Below are 17,997 nucleotides of genomic sequence, written 5' to 3' on the forward strand. Positions count from 1 at the left end.
GTTTCCTGAAAAATTAATTAATGTTAGGGGTAAGACATATCTCAGTAAGGGAAAATAAATTAAATACAGTTGTGTGGAAACATGAACATTTAATGCAATTATACATATACACTACATGTCATATTTTCGTAAACGTTCATTCTATCATACTGAGTCATCACATGCTTTCATATTTTCTAATAAGTCATATCGTACATAAAACATTATAACTAATAATACTGAAAACATACCCAGGATGAATAGCTAGCTAATGTCATGTATTACCCCCTATGACAGGTTGTGCAACCCGAAGGCGGGACCCGATAATGGCTAGTCGACCACTGCCGAGTCAAATATGTCTGTAAGTATGATGGACTCGTTGCACCCTGGTCCGAACTATCAGGTGGACGTCTACAACTCTACACTGAAAGCCACATCGACTATCCATCTCCCACCCTCTCGTGGGGTGGTTAGCACAAGTCTAAACATAGATATCTAATCTATATAGCTACGGTACCGAGCTCCTGAAACTGAACTAAACTAACATTCGGGTTCTGATAACATATAGTACATGACAATATAGCATCTTTCATAATTACAGCCTTGTGCCAAACATTTCGTATATACGACCTTGCACCGAAATCATACATACATATGGCCTTACGCCGATACGGCCTTGTGCCGAAATCATATATATATACGGCCTTGCGCCGATACGGCCTTGCACTGAAATCATACTTAAATACATGCGTCATTCTGAAAATAATCATTTAATCATATATTTTTCAAAATCATAATGTATTGTATACTTTCATAATTTCTCAAATCATACTGCATTCATATCATCATCATATCATAATATTTTCCCACGTAAAATAATATTCATGCCACATATTTGTTGTATAAAACCATACATTGCATTTTAAAATCATACTTTCTAGCATCTCATACATATATATACACATTTCAACATATAGCAGAATTTTATCAAACGTACATTTTCCTTCGTAATCTGTAGCTATAATACATACTTTCCCGAAAATAACTTTTCTCATAAATAATAATAATTTGTATGAAAATGACTGCTTTAGTTTATTCCCTTACCTGGCTACTGAGAAATCCCCTAAAATATCCTGGTCTAACCCCCGTAGGATTTCCTGATCAATACCCTGAAACTAAAAACTCCCAGTATTAAACTTCAGTATTTCTACGTGTATATCATTTCCTATAACTGTCGTAAGACCAAATTTGGCTTAAAAACCCTTATCTCAACTCAGGGATGATTTCCTACTTGCTTTCACCAATTATCCGCTCTAGCAGATTTGGAAAGAACTTCCCCAAGAGCGTCATAGTGACTTCAGAATGTTGAACCAGCGTGAATCCGGCCCAAAATCGAAGAGAGAGAGAGAGAGAGAGAGAGAGAGTGCCGAAGGGGAGAGAGAGAGAAGAGAGTTTACTTAGTTATGAAATTAAAAATCTGGATTTTTCTATTTATAGAACTAGATTCGTCGATGAGCCACGTCATTCGTCGACAAATCCTTCATTAATTTCGTAAACGAAATTCAGTCCTCATCGACGAAATTCAGTCGGCTCAAAATGCCTCCCGGTATTTCTTCGTCGATGAAATTCAGTCTTCATCGACGAAGTTGACTTCCTCCTTCTGTTACTAGTTTCATTTCCCTTCCTATTTATTATCTAAATTCCATTTTTATTTAGGTTGTCACAATACTGATACTGATATGCTTATATGCTATGATATAATGAATCTCATGTTACCACACACTGTAAATAATTTATTCCATCTTTCTAAGATGTGTCTCACCCAAACATTTAAATATTTCAGGAAACCGAGATAGACCCAGTGATAGAGCTCCGAGATAGAGGGGAGCAAATACCCTGAGTAGTTAAGGTGAGTATTTTGAGTTAGGGAGGTTTGATTCCCCTAGAGTTTCTATGTATAACTTGCATATATGGATGTTAGTACTCTGGTATGTGTATTCACTATGGTATGTATGTTTATATGTTTGAAATGACTTCCGTTGTTAGGGTTATGAATGGATATGACTGTATATCGGGTACCCACTTTTGGGTCGGGTTATGTATTATGGTATCAGTGTTGTCATGGTCGATATGTGGTTATATGTGTTATTTATATGAAAAAAAAATGGTATGAAAATCGGGGCATCACAAACTATACAACCATACACTAACCAAATCAATAACCAAAACAATTAAGTATTTATCTGAACCATCACATTTATCTGACTAATGCTGGGCCTGGTTGAATAAGTTTGAGTACTTTTGAAATATTTCCTCCTCTAATTCCCATGAAACTTCCTCAATTGTGTGATTACACCCAAGTACCTCCACCAATGGAATTTTCTTGGTACGTAGTTCTGCTCTTTCCGGTCTAGAATCTGAACTTGAACTTCTTCATATGATAAGATGTTTTTAAGGTCTAGCAACTCATAACTTATCACATGCGACAGATATGGGACATACTTTTTCAACATAGACACATGAAACATGTCATGGATTTTGGACAATGTCGGGGGTAACGCTATCCTATAGACAACTAGACCAACCGTCCTCAATATCTCGAATGAATCAATATACCTAGGGCTTAGCTTACCCTTGTTTCCAAATCTCATAACTCCCTTCATTAGTGCAATTCTGAAAAATACATTATCCTTTACACTAGAATCTAGCTCTCATCGGTGGGTATCAACATAACTCTTCCGTTGACTTTTTTAATTCTTTCCCAGATGAGTCTGATTTTCTCTTAAGTTTGTTGCATAATTTATGGCCTCAAAATTTGTCTTTCACCCATTTCATCCCAATACACTGGAGATCGGCACCTCCGAACATATAATGCCTCATACGGTGCCATTTTGATATTGGCCTGATAGCTATTGTTGTAATAAAATTCAACTAGTGGCAAATATTGAATCCATCTACCTCCAAAATCCATCCAGCACACAAGCTCGCAACATATCCTTTAATATCTGAATTGTCCTCTTGGACTGTCCATTAGTTTGGGGGTGAAACGTCATACTAAAGGTCAGCTGAGATCCCAAGGCTCTTTGTAGACTCTTTCAGAACTGGGATGTGAACCATGGGTCCTAATCTGATATGATGGACACTAGCACACCATGAAGTCTAACAATCTCCTAAATATACAACTTTTCCAATCTATTCATGGAGTAGCTAACCTTGATTGGAATAAAATGGGTAGTTTTTGTCAGACAGTCTACTACTACCCAAGTGGCATTTTTGCCTATGCAGTGCTGGTGGCAACCCCGTTACAGAATCCATAGAAATGTGCTCCAGATCCTATTCAAGAATGTGGAATGGTTGCAATGGCCCTACTGGTCTCTGATTCTCTGCCTTCACCTGTTGGCATGTAAGGCACTGCTCCACGTATCGGACAATTTCTCTCTTCATATTATTCCACTAAAAAGATTCCCGCAAATCTTGATACATTTTGGTTCTTCCTAGATGCACTATATAGAGAAAGCTATGTGCCTTTTCTAGAATGGTTCTTTTAATGTCAGCATCATCAAGTATACATAGTCTGGTGCGAAACCTCAAAACCCCATCATCTAAAATATTAAAATATGCCCTCAGTCCACCCTACACTTTATCCATAATCTTCACAAGTTCTGTATCTTTCATCTGAGTAGTCTTAATCCTTTCCAGCAAATTTGGTTGAATTACCATATTAGGTATGAATGCTTGATGATTTCCGTCCACTAATACCACACCAAATCTTTCTAGAACCATCCTGATCTGGTGTTGAGTTACCACTACTGATACTAAAGCACTCACTAACTTCTGACTCAATGCATCGGCTACCACATTGGCTTTCCCTGGGTGGTAACTGATGGTACAGTCACAATCCTTTATCAATTCCAGCCATCTCCTCTGTCTCGTATTCAGTTCCTTCTGTGTGAAGAAGTACTTAAGGCTTTTGTGGTCCGTAAAAATCTCGCATCTTCCACCATACAGGTAGTACCTCCAAATTTTCACTGCATAAACCACTGCTGCCAATTCCAAATCATGCGTCGGATAATTCATCTCGTACTCCTTGATTTTCCGAAAAACATATGCCACGACCTTCCCTTGTTGCATCAAAATACACCCAAACCCTTTCTGAGACGCATCACTATAAATCACAAAACCACCATCTCCTGATGGAATAGTCTGAACTTGAGCAGTGACGAGCCATTTTTTTACCTCTTGAAAACTCTCCTCAAAATCATCAGTCCACTCATACTTTACATTTTTCCTCATCAATCATGTCAAAGGACCCCGATAGTTTAGCACGAACCGGTCATAATATCCTGCCAAACCTAAGATACTCCTAATTTCATGAATATTTCACCTAATCCATTACCGCCTATATCTTACTTGGGTCTATAGAAATACCACCCTTGGAAATCACTTGCCCTAAGAACCCAACTTTTCCCAGCTAGAATTCACTTTTCTTTAACTTAGCATAAAGTTTCCTTTCTTTTAGCGTCTAAAGTACCAACCTCAAGTCAGTTTCATGCTCCTCGGGACTCCTCGAATAAATCAAAATATCATCAATAAACACCACCACAAATTAATCCAAATATTTATGGAAGACTATGTTCATAAGGTCCATAAATATAGTAGGAGCATTTGTCAGTCCAGATGGCATAACCAAGAACTCATAGTGGCCATACTTGGTTCGGAAAGCAATCTTTGGAACATCCTCTAATTTGAATTTAACCTAATGATACCTGGATTGGAGATCGATCTTAGAGAAGACCTGTGCTCCCTGAAGTTGGTCAAACAGGTCATCAATACGGGGTAGCGGGTACTTATTCTTAATTGTCACTTTATTTATTTCCTGGTAGTCAGTACACATCCTCATTTACCCATCCTTCTTTTTAACAAACATGCTCCCTAAGGTGACACGCTAGGTCTGATGAATCCCTTGTCCAGTAATTCTAACAACTTTTCTTTTAACTTTCAACTCTCCTAGAGCTATTCTATATGGAGCCTTAGAGATTGGGGCCTTTCCTGGAAGTAAGTTAATAGAAAACTCCACTTCACAATTGGGAGGCAACCTAAGTAAGTTCTCCAGAAAAACATCTGAGAACTCCCTTACTACTGGGATATCCTCCAGCTTTAGTTCTTTCATTGGAATTTCTTTCACACTTGCTATATACCCCTGACATCCCTCAAAGAGTGGCCTTTTTGCCTGAATAGTTAACAAAGTTCATGGTGAGGAGTGCACGCATGACCCAAAAAACTTCTACTCCTGCTCCCCTAGAGGTCTGAACACTACCGCTTTCCTATGACAATCTATACTGGCATAATTGGAGGCTAGCCAGTCCATTCCCAGAATGACATCGAATCCATACATGTCAAACACTATTAAACTAGAAGGTAGCATTCTTCCATGAATATCCGTTGGATAATTTCTAATCACTTTTCTACATATCACTACTGTTCCTATCAGTGTGACTACAGATAATTCAGCATCTAAAAGCTAAGTTTCTACCCAACACAACTTATTATACCCTAGAGATATGAAAGAGTGTATTGCTCCTAAATCAAATAACACAACAGCTTTATTTGAAAGCATAAAGATATTACCTGTCACCATGTCACCCGCATTTTTCGAATCTCCTGGTATAAGAGAATAAACCCGCGTCTGGGCGGTGTTCCTCTGGTAGTTGCCTCGGGGTGCCTAATTGTTTCCCCAAAATTGTCTAGGGGCGGGCGCATTACATGGTGGCACACGATAGTCTCGTGCGATGTGGCCAGGTCTACCGCACTGATAACAGGTATTCGTTCCAACTCGACATTCCCATCATGCCTTTTGTTACATCTAGGGCAAGTAGGGTTGTGATTGATTACCCTGATGTATTCAACTCCCCATCTCTTATCTCTGGCTGCCACTATTACTGTTTCTCCTCCATGGGCTTTAACTTGTACTTGCTTGAAAATCGGGAGGCATGGGCCTCTTCCTCTGATTCTAAACCTTTTCACCTCTGTGTAGACTCGTCTCCACTACCGTGGCTTTGTCCACCAATTATAAGAAGTTATGAACCTGAAAAGCCACTACCTGCTTATAGATCCCCTGTCTCAGGTCTTTCTTGAATCTCCATGCCTTCTTCGACTCATCTAGAATTATATATGGGGCGAAGTAGGACAACTCGACAAATTTGACTGCATAGTGCTAGATTGTCAAGTTCCCCTGGGTCAAGTTCTGAAACTCCTCCGCCTTAGCATACCTAGTGATAGCGAGGAAGTATCGATCGAAAAAGATCTCTTTAAAATGGCTCCATGTTAGGACTACGGGTATTGGCCTTTGCTCCTCAAGTAGCTTCACAACTATCCACCAATGCTTGGCCTCTCCTGTCATTTTAATGGTGGCATACAATACCTTTTGTTCATCAGTGCAGAGAAGGACTGCTAGTATTTCCTTAATGTCCTGAATCCAATTTTCTACAACGAACGGGTCGGCTCCTCCTAAGAAAGCTAGGGGATTCATACGAGTAAATTGCTTTCTAGTGCAGCCCTAATCAACTAGTGGGCAATTCTATCCCCTAGAGTTTTGTGCAATCTCCACCATGACCTGTTAAGCTATACTACACAGCACTGGATCAGAATCACTACCATTTTACGCTGGAAGCCCCCATGTTGCTACTACCTACAACATTTGCATTGCTACCCTCAAGGTCCATCCTGAAAATAGGATAAAAAACAATCTTAGAATCCTATATCGTAACACGATCGACACAATCATTTAACTAATAAAGTATAAAATATACTATATCCTCATACTAAAATACTCAAGCTACCTTAGGAACTTTCCTCGCACAAAAAAATCAATTTAATGTCCAAGGTTCCCATTTAAGGTTCAGTCTTACTACTCAGAAATAAAAATAGTAAATGGTTTGCCATGACTTTCCTGAACCGTCGTCTCAAAAAAATCATAGAAGACCGTCAAGGGATTTTTGCCTCCAGGCTACGTAACCAAAACCCAAAATTCCAATCTAACCTACAATAATGACGTACTAAAATCATAATCTACCCAATTCCTAATCTTATCATAATCCATACCTATATTTTGGTATTATTATCCGCTAAAGTCTGCAAAACCTAACTACTTAGGCTCTGATACCACAATTGTAGCGCCTCAAACTCGATGGGGCCAGGAGTGCTATCCTCTATACATATATCTCTAATGCCATCATTATAACAACCCGAACCCAAAGGGGGTACTGAGTACACCTATCCATAACTCAATTTAAGACATGCAGCGGAAATATATCAAACCTCAAAAACTATACCAAAGTTCTAAACCTTCTTAATAACATAAGTATCTTCGCAAAAACCATAATACAACCCAAGGTATGCAAAACATATCGATATACATGTACATATCAGTGTCTCTCAAGCATTTACTTCAACCCAAAACTATCTAGTCCCGCCCTGGAGCTCCCTAAGCTTGGCTCTCTAGATTTCCTAAAATGTTAAAATTATTAGGGTGAAACATTTCTTAGTAAGACGGAATAGATTATTATCAGTGTGTGACAAATGATTTTTATATAAGCATAATATAACCATTAATTTCACTTTAAATGAAATAACATTTGAAACTTATACTCACTCCTATATAATTGAAAATATTCATTTTCTTCTTAAAACATACTTAATCTCAATAGATTTCTCTATTCACATAAATCTACATATATTTATATACATAAAATAACCTCCCTGACTAGACAAACATATAACATCATGTATTAACCCCACATGATCGGGTTGTGCAGTTTGAAGACTGGACTTAGCATTGGCTGGCCTACCAAGCTAAGTCAATATACTTGTTTGTAAGTCTAATTTTCCTACACAACCTGGTCCAGACTCCAGGAGGATATCCTGCTCTTCTCAAACCAAATTGACTGTCCAACTATCAACACTCTCTGAATAGTGTGGTTGCACTAACTTATCATTAGCTACAGTACCGTGCTTTTGACATAATTGGTCCGTCAGGGTTCTTATATCATATAATACAATCTATATAATAAAAACAGTAACATGATCTCCTTTTCCCAACTTGGTATCAAACTGTCATTTCATAATCATCATTTCACATATCGGTATAAAAATTTATTCTCAACATTTTCTGAGGTTAGTATAAAACCTTAACTTTTACCATACCATACCATAAAAACCAACAAGTTTAGTCAAGCAATAATAATCATCTTCATGTCACACGATTTAAGTGATAATTCATAATATAATAAACTTCCTGAAAAAAATATACTTTGCTGAAAATATGGGTATGATCATCTCCATAATTTTACTTAACTCATAATATAGGTTATATGAGAAAAAGGAGATGATTACCCTTACTCACTTTAGTTTTCCTAAATACACACACACACACACACACACACACACATGTATATATATAATAAACCCAAAATCATCATTTTCATATGCCCAATTATTCAGAAAATCATATATAACATTCCTATAATCACATGTTTCATTTTAATCGATTAACTCCAAAAATAACTGACATAATCTATTCCTCTTACCTTATCCCTAAAGTGGTGCCTATGATGCCCATACGACGAATCCACTCAAGTTAAAAAGTAGAGGATTGGGGCTAGGACTTAGAAACAATGTTTGTTTTTTCAATTTGGCTAAGAATTGGAGAGAAAGTGAAGAGAGAGAGAAAGCATAGCCTAGAGAGAGAGAGAGAGAGAGAGAGAGAGAGAGAGAGAGAGAAATTTTCTAAAAGATATGAGCTAAAGTCCTATTAATAGCCTGCTGCCCTAGAAAAAATCGTCGATGGTTTGGTCTTTAACCAAACCATTTTTATCGCATTTTTATTTAACGACCCTCAGTAATTCAAAACCGTCAACGGTTTTCCTGAGCTCCACCAAACCATTGACGGTTTGGTTTGCACCAAACCAAATTCCCCTTTATTATTATTATTATTATTATTATTATTATTATTATTATTATTATTATTATTATTATTATTATCCGAGTCTCTACACTAGCCCTAGTGAAAGGTTAGATCTTGTAATTCTGTGCTTGCCCTGGTTGAAAGGCAATAAGTTTGCTAGTAGAACCTTGGCTCTTGGATTCGCTTGATAGAGTGGAGGTTGGTGCTCGTGAAGGAGACCGAACAACTATAAAAGATTTTGAGCATTTCTTTCCGCACTCTCTTTACATTACTTATTATTTGATTAAATTAATTGCTCATTTATGTTTGTGCATATTTCATACATTATCTTGGGTTATTGAAGCAAATAGGGTGAGTTGTGAGTGAACATAAACTTATTTTTATTTGAACTTCCGCAACGCATTCATTAGAATATACATACTAGACTATTACTCACCAATAGTTTGATAAAAGAAGTGAGTGTCATAAAAATTAGAAAAAGACCTAATTCACCCACTTCTTGAGTCTTCTAAGGGACCAATAGATAGTTTGTTGGAGATTATCGGGTTTCAACAAGATTTAACATGAAGAAAAATAAATACTTATATATATATATATATATATATATATATATATATATTTAGAGGGTGTTTTGGCCTTTTGAATGATTTGCTTATTCAATAGGTATCCTAATTCAAACATTAACACACAATAATAACTATAGTTAGTCCAATTCAGCCCGATCAATTCAATCTTGTTATGTAAGCCTCATCGACCAAACCAAACCAAATGCGCCCTAAAATTTTTACATGAGGATAACACATTTTTCTTTTCTTTTTTCTAAGACACTAAATCCTAATAATATGATTGTTTTATTCAAACTAAGGCCAATAGCTGTTCCTTGCTGGAGATCCAGAAAACAACCCATATATAATTGAGTATTCGGACTTCAATTCATCCTAAGCATGAAAGTGATTTTTTCTATTCCCTAAGAAAACAATAGAAAGAGTAGCAAATTGTTTCCTGATGCACATGAAAACATCCCTTTCGTTTCACTGCAGAACAGATTACATGAGCTGATACATATCTATCAATCTAATTAAGCGCCTCTATCTCACGTCAATTTGGACCTCTCCCCTATCCGCCTCCCTCTTCTTCTTGCCCTTGACCACCACCCCCACCCCCCCCCCCCCCCCCCCCCCCCCCCCCCCCCCCAACCAAAAAAAAAAATGCTTAATAAACCACTATATAGAGTAGAAATTTAATAAAGCTAACAAGCACTTTTCAGATTTTCTGAAACACCCAAAAAAAGGCAGTCCACAAACACAAACCATACTGTGTGAGAAAAGAGAAATTAAATATATGAAACAAGCCCAAACAAAAACAAACAAACAAATCTCAGAGATCTCAATGCAAGTTGTGGTTGACATCCATCTTCACCACTTCCTCCCCTGAAAGCCCAAAAAAGCAAAACAATTCATAAACATTGACTGTCCCAATAATTGCCCTCCCCCCTCACGTCTTCCGGTACACCGGAAAAAAATTAAGAATCCTTTGCTGAAAAGTCCTTTCTGACTTTTCATGCAATATCACGTCATTGCACCCTCGGAATACCCTTTTTTTTTTTTCCCAGCACTGTGTGAATTGGAATGCTTGCTGTATCACCTCTAAGAAATAATGGCAAGGATGAAAGGGAAGGAGAGATGGAGAGGTTTTCGATCGGAGCTGATGAATTTGTGGACTCCTCCAGCGGGAACTTGCTTGACAGTATTGATTTCGACGATCTGTTCATCGGCTTTGGCGACGGATACGTGCTGCCAGATTTGGAGATGGACCCGGAAATCCTGGCCGAGCTTTCGGTCACTGGGGGTGAGGAATCCGACATGAACTCATCTTCTGGGTCGGCCGAGAAAGCACCGGATGAAACTCAAAGGAAAGAGGAGGAAGACAAACTTTCGGCTCCGGGTCTTGCTTCAGATTTGGTTTCGGGTTTGAGCTCGAGTAGTCGAGGTGATGAGATTGTGAGTAAAAGAGATGAATTTTGTGCTGCAGCATATCCGTTGCGAAAGGAAGGAGATAAAAGCAGAAAATCATCAACGCAAGCTAAGAATTCTCAAGGGAAGCGAAAGGTGAAGGTATAACTATTAGTAGAGTTGCAAATAATCATTCTCCTTCTCTTCTTCGAGCTTGGCAATTAATAACACTCAAGACAGGCTGGTTGTCTCTAAGAGCCATTGGTAAAGATAGTGTAGGAACACTCGTCAACGCCGTGAGAGGAGAGAGAAAGAGAGAGAGAGAGAGGGTTTAATTAATTTACTTTGTCTAATAATGTTTGATTTGGTTTGATTCAAAATTGATCTTAAAAAGCGTTGATTCAAATTAATCTTGAAAAGCGTGCGTGGGTTTGCAGGTGGATTGGACCCCAGAGCTGCACAGGAAGTTCGTGCAGGCAGTTGAGCAGCTAGGGGTGGATAAGGCAGTACCTTCGAGGATTTTAGAGCTCATGGGAATAGATTGTCTCACTCGCCATAACATCGCTAGCCACCTTCAAGTACGTATTTTTAATTTCTTTTAAACTCAGTACCATATATTTACATATAGACATGTAAACTCTTTCTTCAACCTTTTAGTGTATGATATATTTATGTGCTGCCATAGAAAGAGTATTGCTGCTTTGGTGTTTTAGAATGAATGTCCCAGCGTTTCCCCCTTTCTCTTCCTTTTTTTCCTTTTCTGGTAGCCATTGAAGAGGGCAGTTCCAGTTCCTTCAAACAGGGAAACGACTCAAAGGACCTTGAAAGGGTTTAATTATCTCTCTGAATTCCCGGCAATCTAACTATTTTGAGGATTAGGAATAATAAGAAAGATTGGATCTGAATTATATTTTACTCAACATTAGTCTTTACAAATCCACCAGATTAATGCAACTTTAAACCCCTTATTTTTTGGAGCACTTGTACAAAAAATGAAAACTCACAAATTTACTATTTGATTATCAATAGATTGAGCACTGTACATGAGATTGGCAAGTGCTCATTGCACAACTCATTTTTTATACAATTAGATAAATACAAATATTTTCAAACACCATAATTGTGAATGGTTGTGTAGAAAGAGTTTATTTGGTAAGGATATAGCGCACCAGGTGCAACTTTCAAGTATTGTTTAGGCAGCATTCTAGAAACGGAACTATAAAATGGGGTTATAATGCATTTTTTTTTTTTTTTAATTTGTCATTCAGCTACTAAATATGGTATATCTAATCTAATATTCACCAAGCCAAAAAAAAGAAAAAAAAAAAGGAGACAAATATAGTGCATCTAGTCTTTTCTTAGAGATTAAGGGTCTAAGGGTGGAATAGTTGAGGTCAACATAAGCAAGTATAGCTCAATTTAGTAGATCTTTTCATGTCTAGGCAAAAGACTTGAAGAATTTGTTAGGAATTTTTCTTTCTATTAAAAGAGTTTTGAATATATATATATATATATATATATATATATATATATATATATATCATATTAAGATGGTGAGTACGTGCAGAAATACAGGTCGCATCGGAAACATTTGCTAGCACGAGAGGCTGAAGCGGCCAGCTGGAGCCAAAGACGGCAAATCTATGGGGGCGCTGCCGCCGCTGGTGGCGTAGGAGGAAGCAAGAGAGACATGAAGGATTACCCATGGCTTACACCCGCCATGGGTTTCCCACCCATAGCACCTTTACACCCCCTGAGGCCCTTACACGTGTGGGGCCATCCACACGCAGATCAATCGGTGATGCGCCTGTGGCCTAAGCATCTGCCTGCTTCACCGTCTCCGCCACCACCTCCACCGGCATGGGTACCACCGCCCCCTCATCCTTCTCCACCGGACCCTTCATACTGGCACCCCAGCCACCACCGTGTAACTCTCTCTCTCTCTCTCTCTCTCTCTAAGTTGTATGATTAGCATTTTAAAAATTTTTACTGTTGATGTAGGTTCCAAAAGGATTTACTCCTGCAGGAACAATACCTTGCTTTCCACAGCCATTGGCGGCAACGGTAAATATCCATTTCGCACCATGTACTCTGCAATCTTTTTGTATGCATGTGCCTTAAGTTTTGGATCCATCCGGTGCTACATGTATTGCCTTTCAAAACGAAAATGAAGATATTTCACCCTCCCCACTACCGAGAGAGAGAGAGAGGTTGTGTATATTATAATGATTACTCTAGTCGAAATTTATATTGCAGATATTTGGCGCTCCGCCTGTGCCGGGCATTCCACATAATGTAATGTACAAAGTAGACCATGGTATTGGTGTTCCAGCCGGACCGACGGGTCCTCGTCCTCCGTTTGACTGTCACCCGGTGAGTGTTTCTCTCCTCTCGGCCCGTAATTTGCATGCAGCAAAAATACATATCTTCTGTGAATTATTTTTAAAAAATGATAAAGAAAACAAATTTGAGTTTGAATGTATGAATTTAATGGTTTTGAATAAATTTTAATATAATTTTATATTATATCTTATCTAAATTCAATTGAAATGAAAAATAAAATTTACTATTTCTACTGCCCTACAACAAAATGTTTGAATTGATTTTTATAATTTTATAAATGCTAGATACCAGGTAGACGCCCATGCCTTCACGAGGGGGGAGGAGCGGGGTATGTGCCCAGCTCTCACTTCTGACTTCCTATCATGTGACCCCATTAGAACGTATTTATATTTTTGGTTATGTTTATTAATTCAAATTTGCTTTGTATCATGGGCCATGCAGATTATTCTTTCTATCACTTTATCAAACTTGATAAAAGGTCAAAAAAAAAAAAAAGATATGGCCAAAATATCATAACTTTAAAGGGAGAAAATAAATTAATTTTATGTCAAGATTAAGGGTATCATTTGGGAACAAAACCCACTTTGCCTTATTTCTCATACACCTGCAATTGTACATGCATTGGATAAAGAGGGGGAGTCCACTCAATACTTTTCTATTACCATTTAGAGCTTTTTCATTATAGTAGAAAAAAGGCTTCTAAACATTTTTAGTTCTAAATTTATGGTCAAATTGTATTATATGCTCACTTTTAAGTTAATTTTAATCAAAACAAAAATCTTCGATGTTAATAACTTATTTCACTTAAAAAAGAAATACAGCAAATGTCTAAATGTTTTTGTGAATAGAAAAGGCTTGTGTGAGCATTATAATATTTTAATATCTATTTCAATGAGAAATTATGTTCACAAAACACATGGCTATGAGAAAATAAGATTTAATCAATGACAAAAGAGTGTGAGAATTGAAGCCCTTAATTTCATAATAATAATAATAATATTATTATTATTAGATCTAAAAGTGAGTTTAATTATTGAGAACTTTCTTGTAATATTTCCCCTTTAATTAGTTGACTTCTTAGTAATACTGACATGTAAACCTTTGTCAATATGCTATTTAATTTTAACCAAAATAAAAATCTCTAGAGTTAATAACTTGTTTCACATAAAATTAATACAATAAATGTTTGAAATTTTTTTTTTTTTTTTTGAATAGTAAAGGCTTGTGTGACCATTAGATATTTAGCATCTATTTTAACAAGAAATTATGTTCACAAAACACTTGGCTATCAAAAACTAAGATTTTATCAATGACAAAGAACATGAAGCGCTTAATTTCATACTAATAATATTTTATGTGAAAGTAAGTTTAATTATTGAGCAAACTATGGTTATTTTATCCTTAAATTGCTCGATCTTTTTAGTGATACTAATATGTAAATCTTTGTCAATATGTCTTTTTTGGCATTGCTCCTTTAGAATGAGAGATCAAGAGTTCAATACCTAGTAAAGTGCAAGCTTACCCTTCAAGATCAAATTAAAGCCAGTATAGAAAAAAGAAACAAAAGAACACTAAAAAATATAAATTTAATTTTTAAGCATGTCATAAGAGTATAACTAGAGAATGTTTTGATGGAGGGCATAGCCTTATGATAGATCCCACCAAAGTCTTGTTAATTGTACAACGTCTTAAGTTTGGGTCATTTTCACTGCACCTAAAAGCATGCAAACTCTCAAGATAACATACTCATCTACCTTTTTCACTTAAATTTCACAAGATTTTGAACTTTGACTTTAGGCTTAATTGTCTAAATCCCCCCCCCCCCCCCTTCAAATTAACACTCGTAAAAAGTCATGTACTAAAATCCAAAGGTGCTACTTGTATTAAATTTTCCCACCTACAGATTGAATATGTATGAATCTATTATGTATGAGACTGATTTAATTAACTATATTCTTGACCTCTAAGTTTCATGCACACACGCATATATATAATAAGTAAAGATAGTACGATTTAAAGTGAAATTGGCTCCAAATTAGGAGGGTATATATCAAAAGATGTGCCATATGAAAGCAAATAGCATCGTAATTCATCGTTTAAACTAGTATAAATTAATCTTTTGATGCATTTTTATTATATAAATGACTGCATTTCATATAAAAAAATATGTCAATTTATGGGAATAGCTCATATGGTTAATTTTGGTTAAGTTACTTATTCACAAGTCTACGGTTTGTCTCAATTTTCTAATTGTCTTTTGTGACAGTCCAAAGAAAGCATAGATGCTGCTATTGGAGATGCTTTATCAAAACCATGGGTGCCTCTTCCTCTTGGACTAAAGCCTCCATCTCTCGACAGTGTTCTAGGGGAATTGCAACGTCAAGGAATTTCCAAAGTACCACCCGCCGGTGCTTAAATCCTAAGAAGATTCTTCTACATGCATTGGATTGTTCACATCACATTTCGAGAACCCAAAATTCGGCGACATTTCCTATGTTTATATCTACTATCTAATTTTTAAGTTTTTTTTTTCTTTTTTTTTTCAGCCCTTTGTTGTTGTATGTGATTAAGCAATTGCTTTTTTCCTCTTAAGTCCTTGTAGTACTAAGTATCTCCTACTCCAAAAGTTACAATTAATTGCAAATGTGCAATAGAAATTTCTTATATTGTGTAAATTTTTAAAAAATTGACAAGATTTAAATGACTAATAAAATTATTCTTGCAACAATGACAAAAATCTCTGAAATAACAATAGTAGTTTCTCAAATCAATCACAAACACATGAACATGAAAAAAAAAAAAAAAAGAATTCAAAATGTGTATCTTATACTACGGATTTTGTTGCTAAGATTTGAAGATTTCCACGATATCCTAAGATGGCTCACTACCCTCTTCCCTTCTATTGATATGGGACTTGATGGGTAACCGCACTAAGCTAGGGTAAGGAAAAAACATATTCGTGTTGCTTATATACTATCATAAGGAAACCCTACATATCACATGCTTATTTTGCAAACAAGGCCTACCTATACTAAAATCTCATGGATTAGTGCTTTAGGGTCATAGCCTTAATATGACAATTAGTTGTTATAAGGTCCATTAATTCTATGCTCCCAAAATGTCTAATAATCATTTTGTCCAAATTTTATGAAATAGACTATGTAAGTGCACAAAATTATAACATTGACTTACGCTCATACTTCACTACATGTGGGGCAAATTTCTATAATGGCTCAACCTATGGTCATCTTAAGGTGCTTTTTGTTCACACTTTTCTATTCATAAACTTTTTCCTAATTTTGAATCAATTCGGTGAATTTAAAGTGTTTCATTAAACCATTCATTCATATTTTAATGTCAATAAATCAAGAGGACATAAAATGTTTCTTTTAATCATTTGATCATAAATAAGCCAGTTCACAACTTTGAAGCCTAATCTGATGATCAATGTTGGGCATTACTCCCACAATCCCATGTTCTAAACTCACTTTTTTAATGTTCCACCAATTTTATTAAGGAAAAACATAAAATTTATATGCATCATTTCTAGTTTGAATAATGGCAACAAACTTGAAAAGGCCACAGAAAAAAAAAAAATGAAAAGGTCATCCTACTCAAAATTCCAATTATAACTATGTGGCGAATCCGCCAAAATCTCTTTGTTAGTTGGGGTACGAATCCGCTTTTGATATTTAGCAATTCTTGAAGAAAAAAATAATCGCTGAAATCCAAACATCCTTCCTTTCTTTAAATGGAAAGAACAAAGAGAGAATCAGACCGATTCCTGAAATCAAATGAAAGAACATCAATTCAAATCCTGGATTTTCGAAAGTCATCAATGACCCACCTCAATTCAAATCTTCCTTTCAATATATTAAAATTTTTATTATTTTATGGTAAATTTGTAATTTTATGGCCTATGTCTCACCAAAATTTTCCTTCTGCAAATTTTATTTTGTTCCATTAAGAGGTCCATCAAATGTAGGCTACCCAAATGGATAACCTGTTGTTTATCCCAATCCTTCCTCACCCCTTCCTTTTGAAAGGATTAAATATGATATTTTTATTTTTATGTAAAAGTGCATGCTAATAAAATTATTTTATGAATTTGGACACTTCACACTTCTTGAAGTAAAATTTAGAGTTTACTCTAAACATATTTAATCTTTTTATTGTGATTGTTCCCAAAAATTTCAAGTTTGAGTAGACAAGAAAATAAAGTGAAGGTTATTTTACTAGTTATCAAAAATTGATTACAAATTTTAAAAATCTCTTTAGGTCACAAAGGCGTTGAAGAAGGTGCTCTGATCGTAGGTGAACGAATTGATGGCAACGGAGGTGTCATTGCGGCCAACGGTGGAGAAGAGCTCTTGGTCGGTGAGGAGGAGGCCATGGCTGACTTGGAGTTGGGCATAGTAGTTGGTGTCGAAGGCGTCGGGTATGGGGGAATCCAGATTTCTCCAGGATGTTTCTATTTCCTCCTTTCGAGCATAGCTGCTGAAGCATCTGCAGGCATGCCTGTGAAGATATGTAATAGTCAAGTCCAATCAAACATTACGGGCAAGAAGAAACCCTAGAGAGAGCTTTGCATTGCGCACACTATCAATGACCAAATCGTAAATCCGCAGCCGCCGCACCATCTATTACGGCGAAGAGGTGTTTCCCTAAAATTTGATCTTAACTCATATATTTAGAAGTTGTGAATTTCTTTAAAAAAATTAAGGATTGATTTTGCCTTTACTAACCAAAACACCGATTTTG

At 36.4% G+C, this 17,997-nt stretch overlaps 1 protein-coding gene across 5 annotated transcripts; it reads left to right on the forward strand.

The window, feature by feature from the left end:
* Window positions 1-10,196: 10,196 nt before the first annotated feature.
* LOC131149369 (transcription activator GLK1-like) lies at window positions 10,197-15,964 on the forward strand. Of its 5 annotated transcripts, XM_058099763.1 has the most exons (7): window positions 10,220-11,055; window positions 11,331-11,471; window positions 12,461-12,820; window positions 12,895-12,957; window positions 13,150-13,266; window positions 13,521-13,564; window positions 15,503-15,964. In XM_058099763.1, exons 1-7 carry the CDS (start codon window positions 10,570-10,572, stop codon window positions 15,516-15,518), a joined length of 1,227 nt encoding a protein of 408 aa, XP_057955746.1. In that variant the 5' UTR covers window positions 10,220-10,569; the 3' UTR covers window positions 15,519-15,964. The 5 variants fall into 5 exon arrangements, with proteins under 5 accessions (XP_057955742.1, XP_057955743.1, XP_057955746.1 ...); XM_058099759.1 differs by lacking the exon at window positions 13,521-13,564 and having other exon boundaries at window positions 10,197-11,055; XM_058099760.1 differs by lacking the exon at window positions 13,521-13,564 and having other exon boundaries at window positions 10,197-11,049.
* Window positions 15,965-17,997: the final 2,033 nt, after the last annotated feature.

This window comes from Malania oleifera, chromosome 2 (genome assembly GCF_029873635.1).
Source record: "Malania oleifera isolate guangnan ecotype guangnan chromosome 2, ASM2987363v1, whole genome shotgun sequence".
NCBI lineage: Eukaryota > Viridiplantae > Streptophyta > Magnoliopsida > Santalales > Ximeniaceae > Malania > Malania oleifera.

Excerpts from the sequence above, each read along its gene's own strand:
- LOC131149369 (XM_058099759.1), top strand. The coding sequence starts at position 10,570 with ATGCTTGCTGTATCACCTCTAAGAAATAATGGCAAGGATGAAAGGGAA. Across the intron at positions 11,056-11,330 it reads AAGGGAAGCGAAAGGTGAAG|GTGGATTGGACCCCAGAGCT; the intron begins GTATAACTATTA and ends GTGGGTTTGCAG. Across the intron at positions 12,958-13,149 it reads CACAGCCATTGGCGGCAACG|ATATTTGGCGCTCCGCCTGT; the intron begins GTAAATATCCAT and ends TTTATATTGCAG.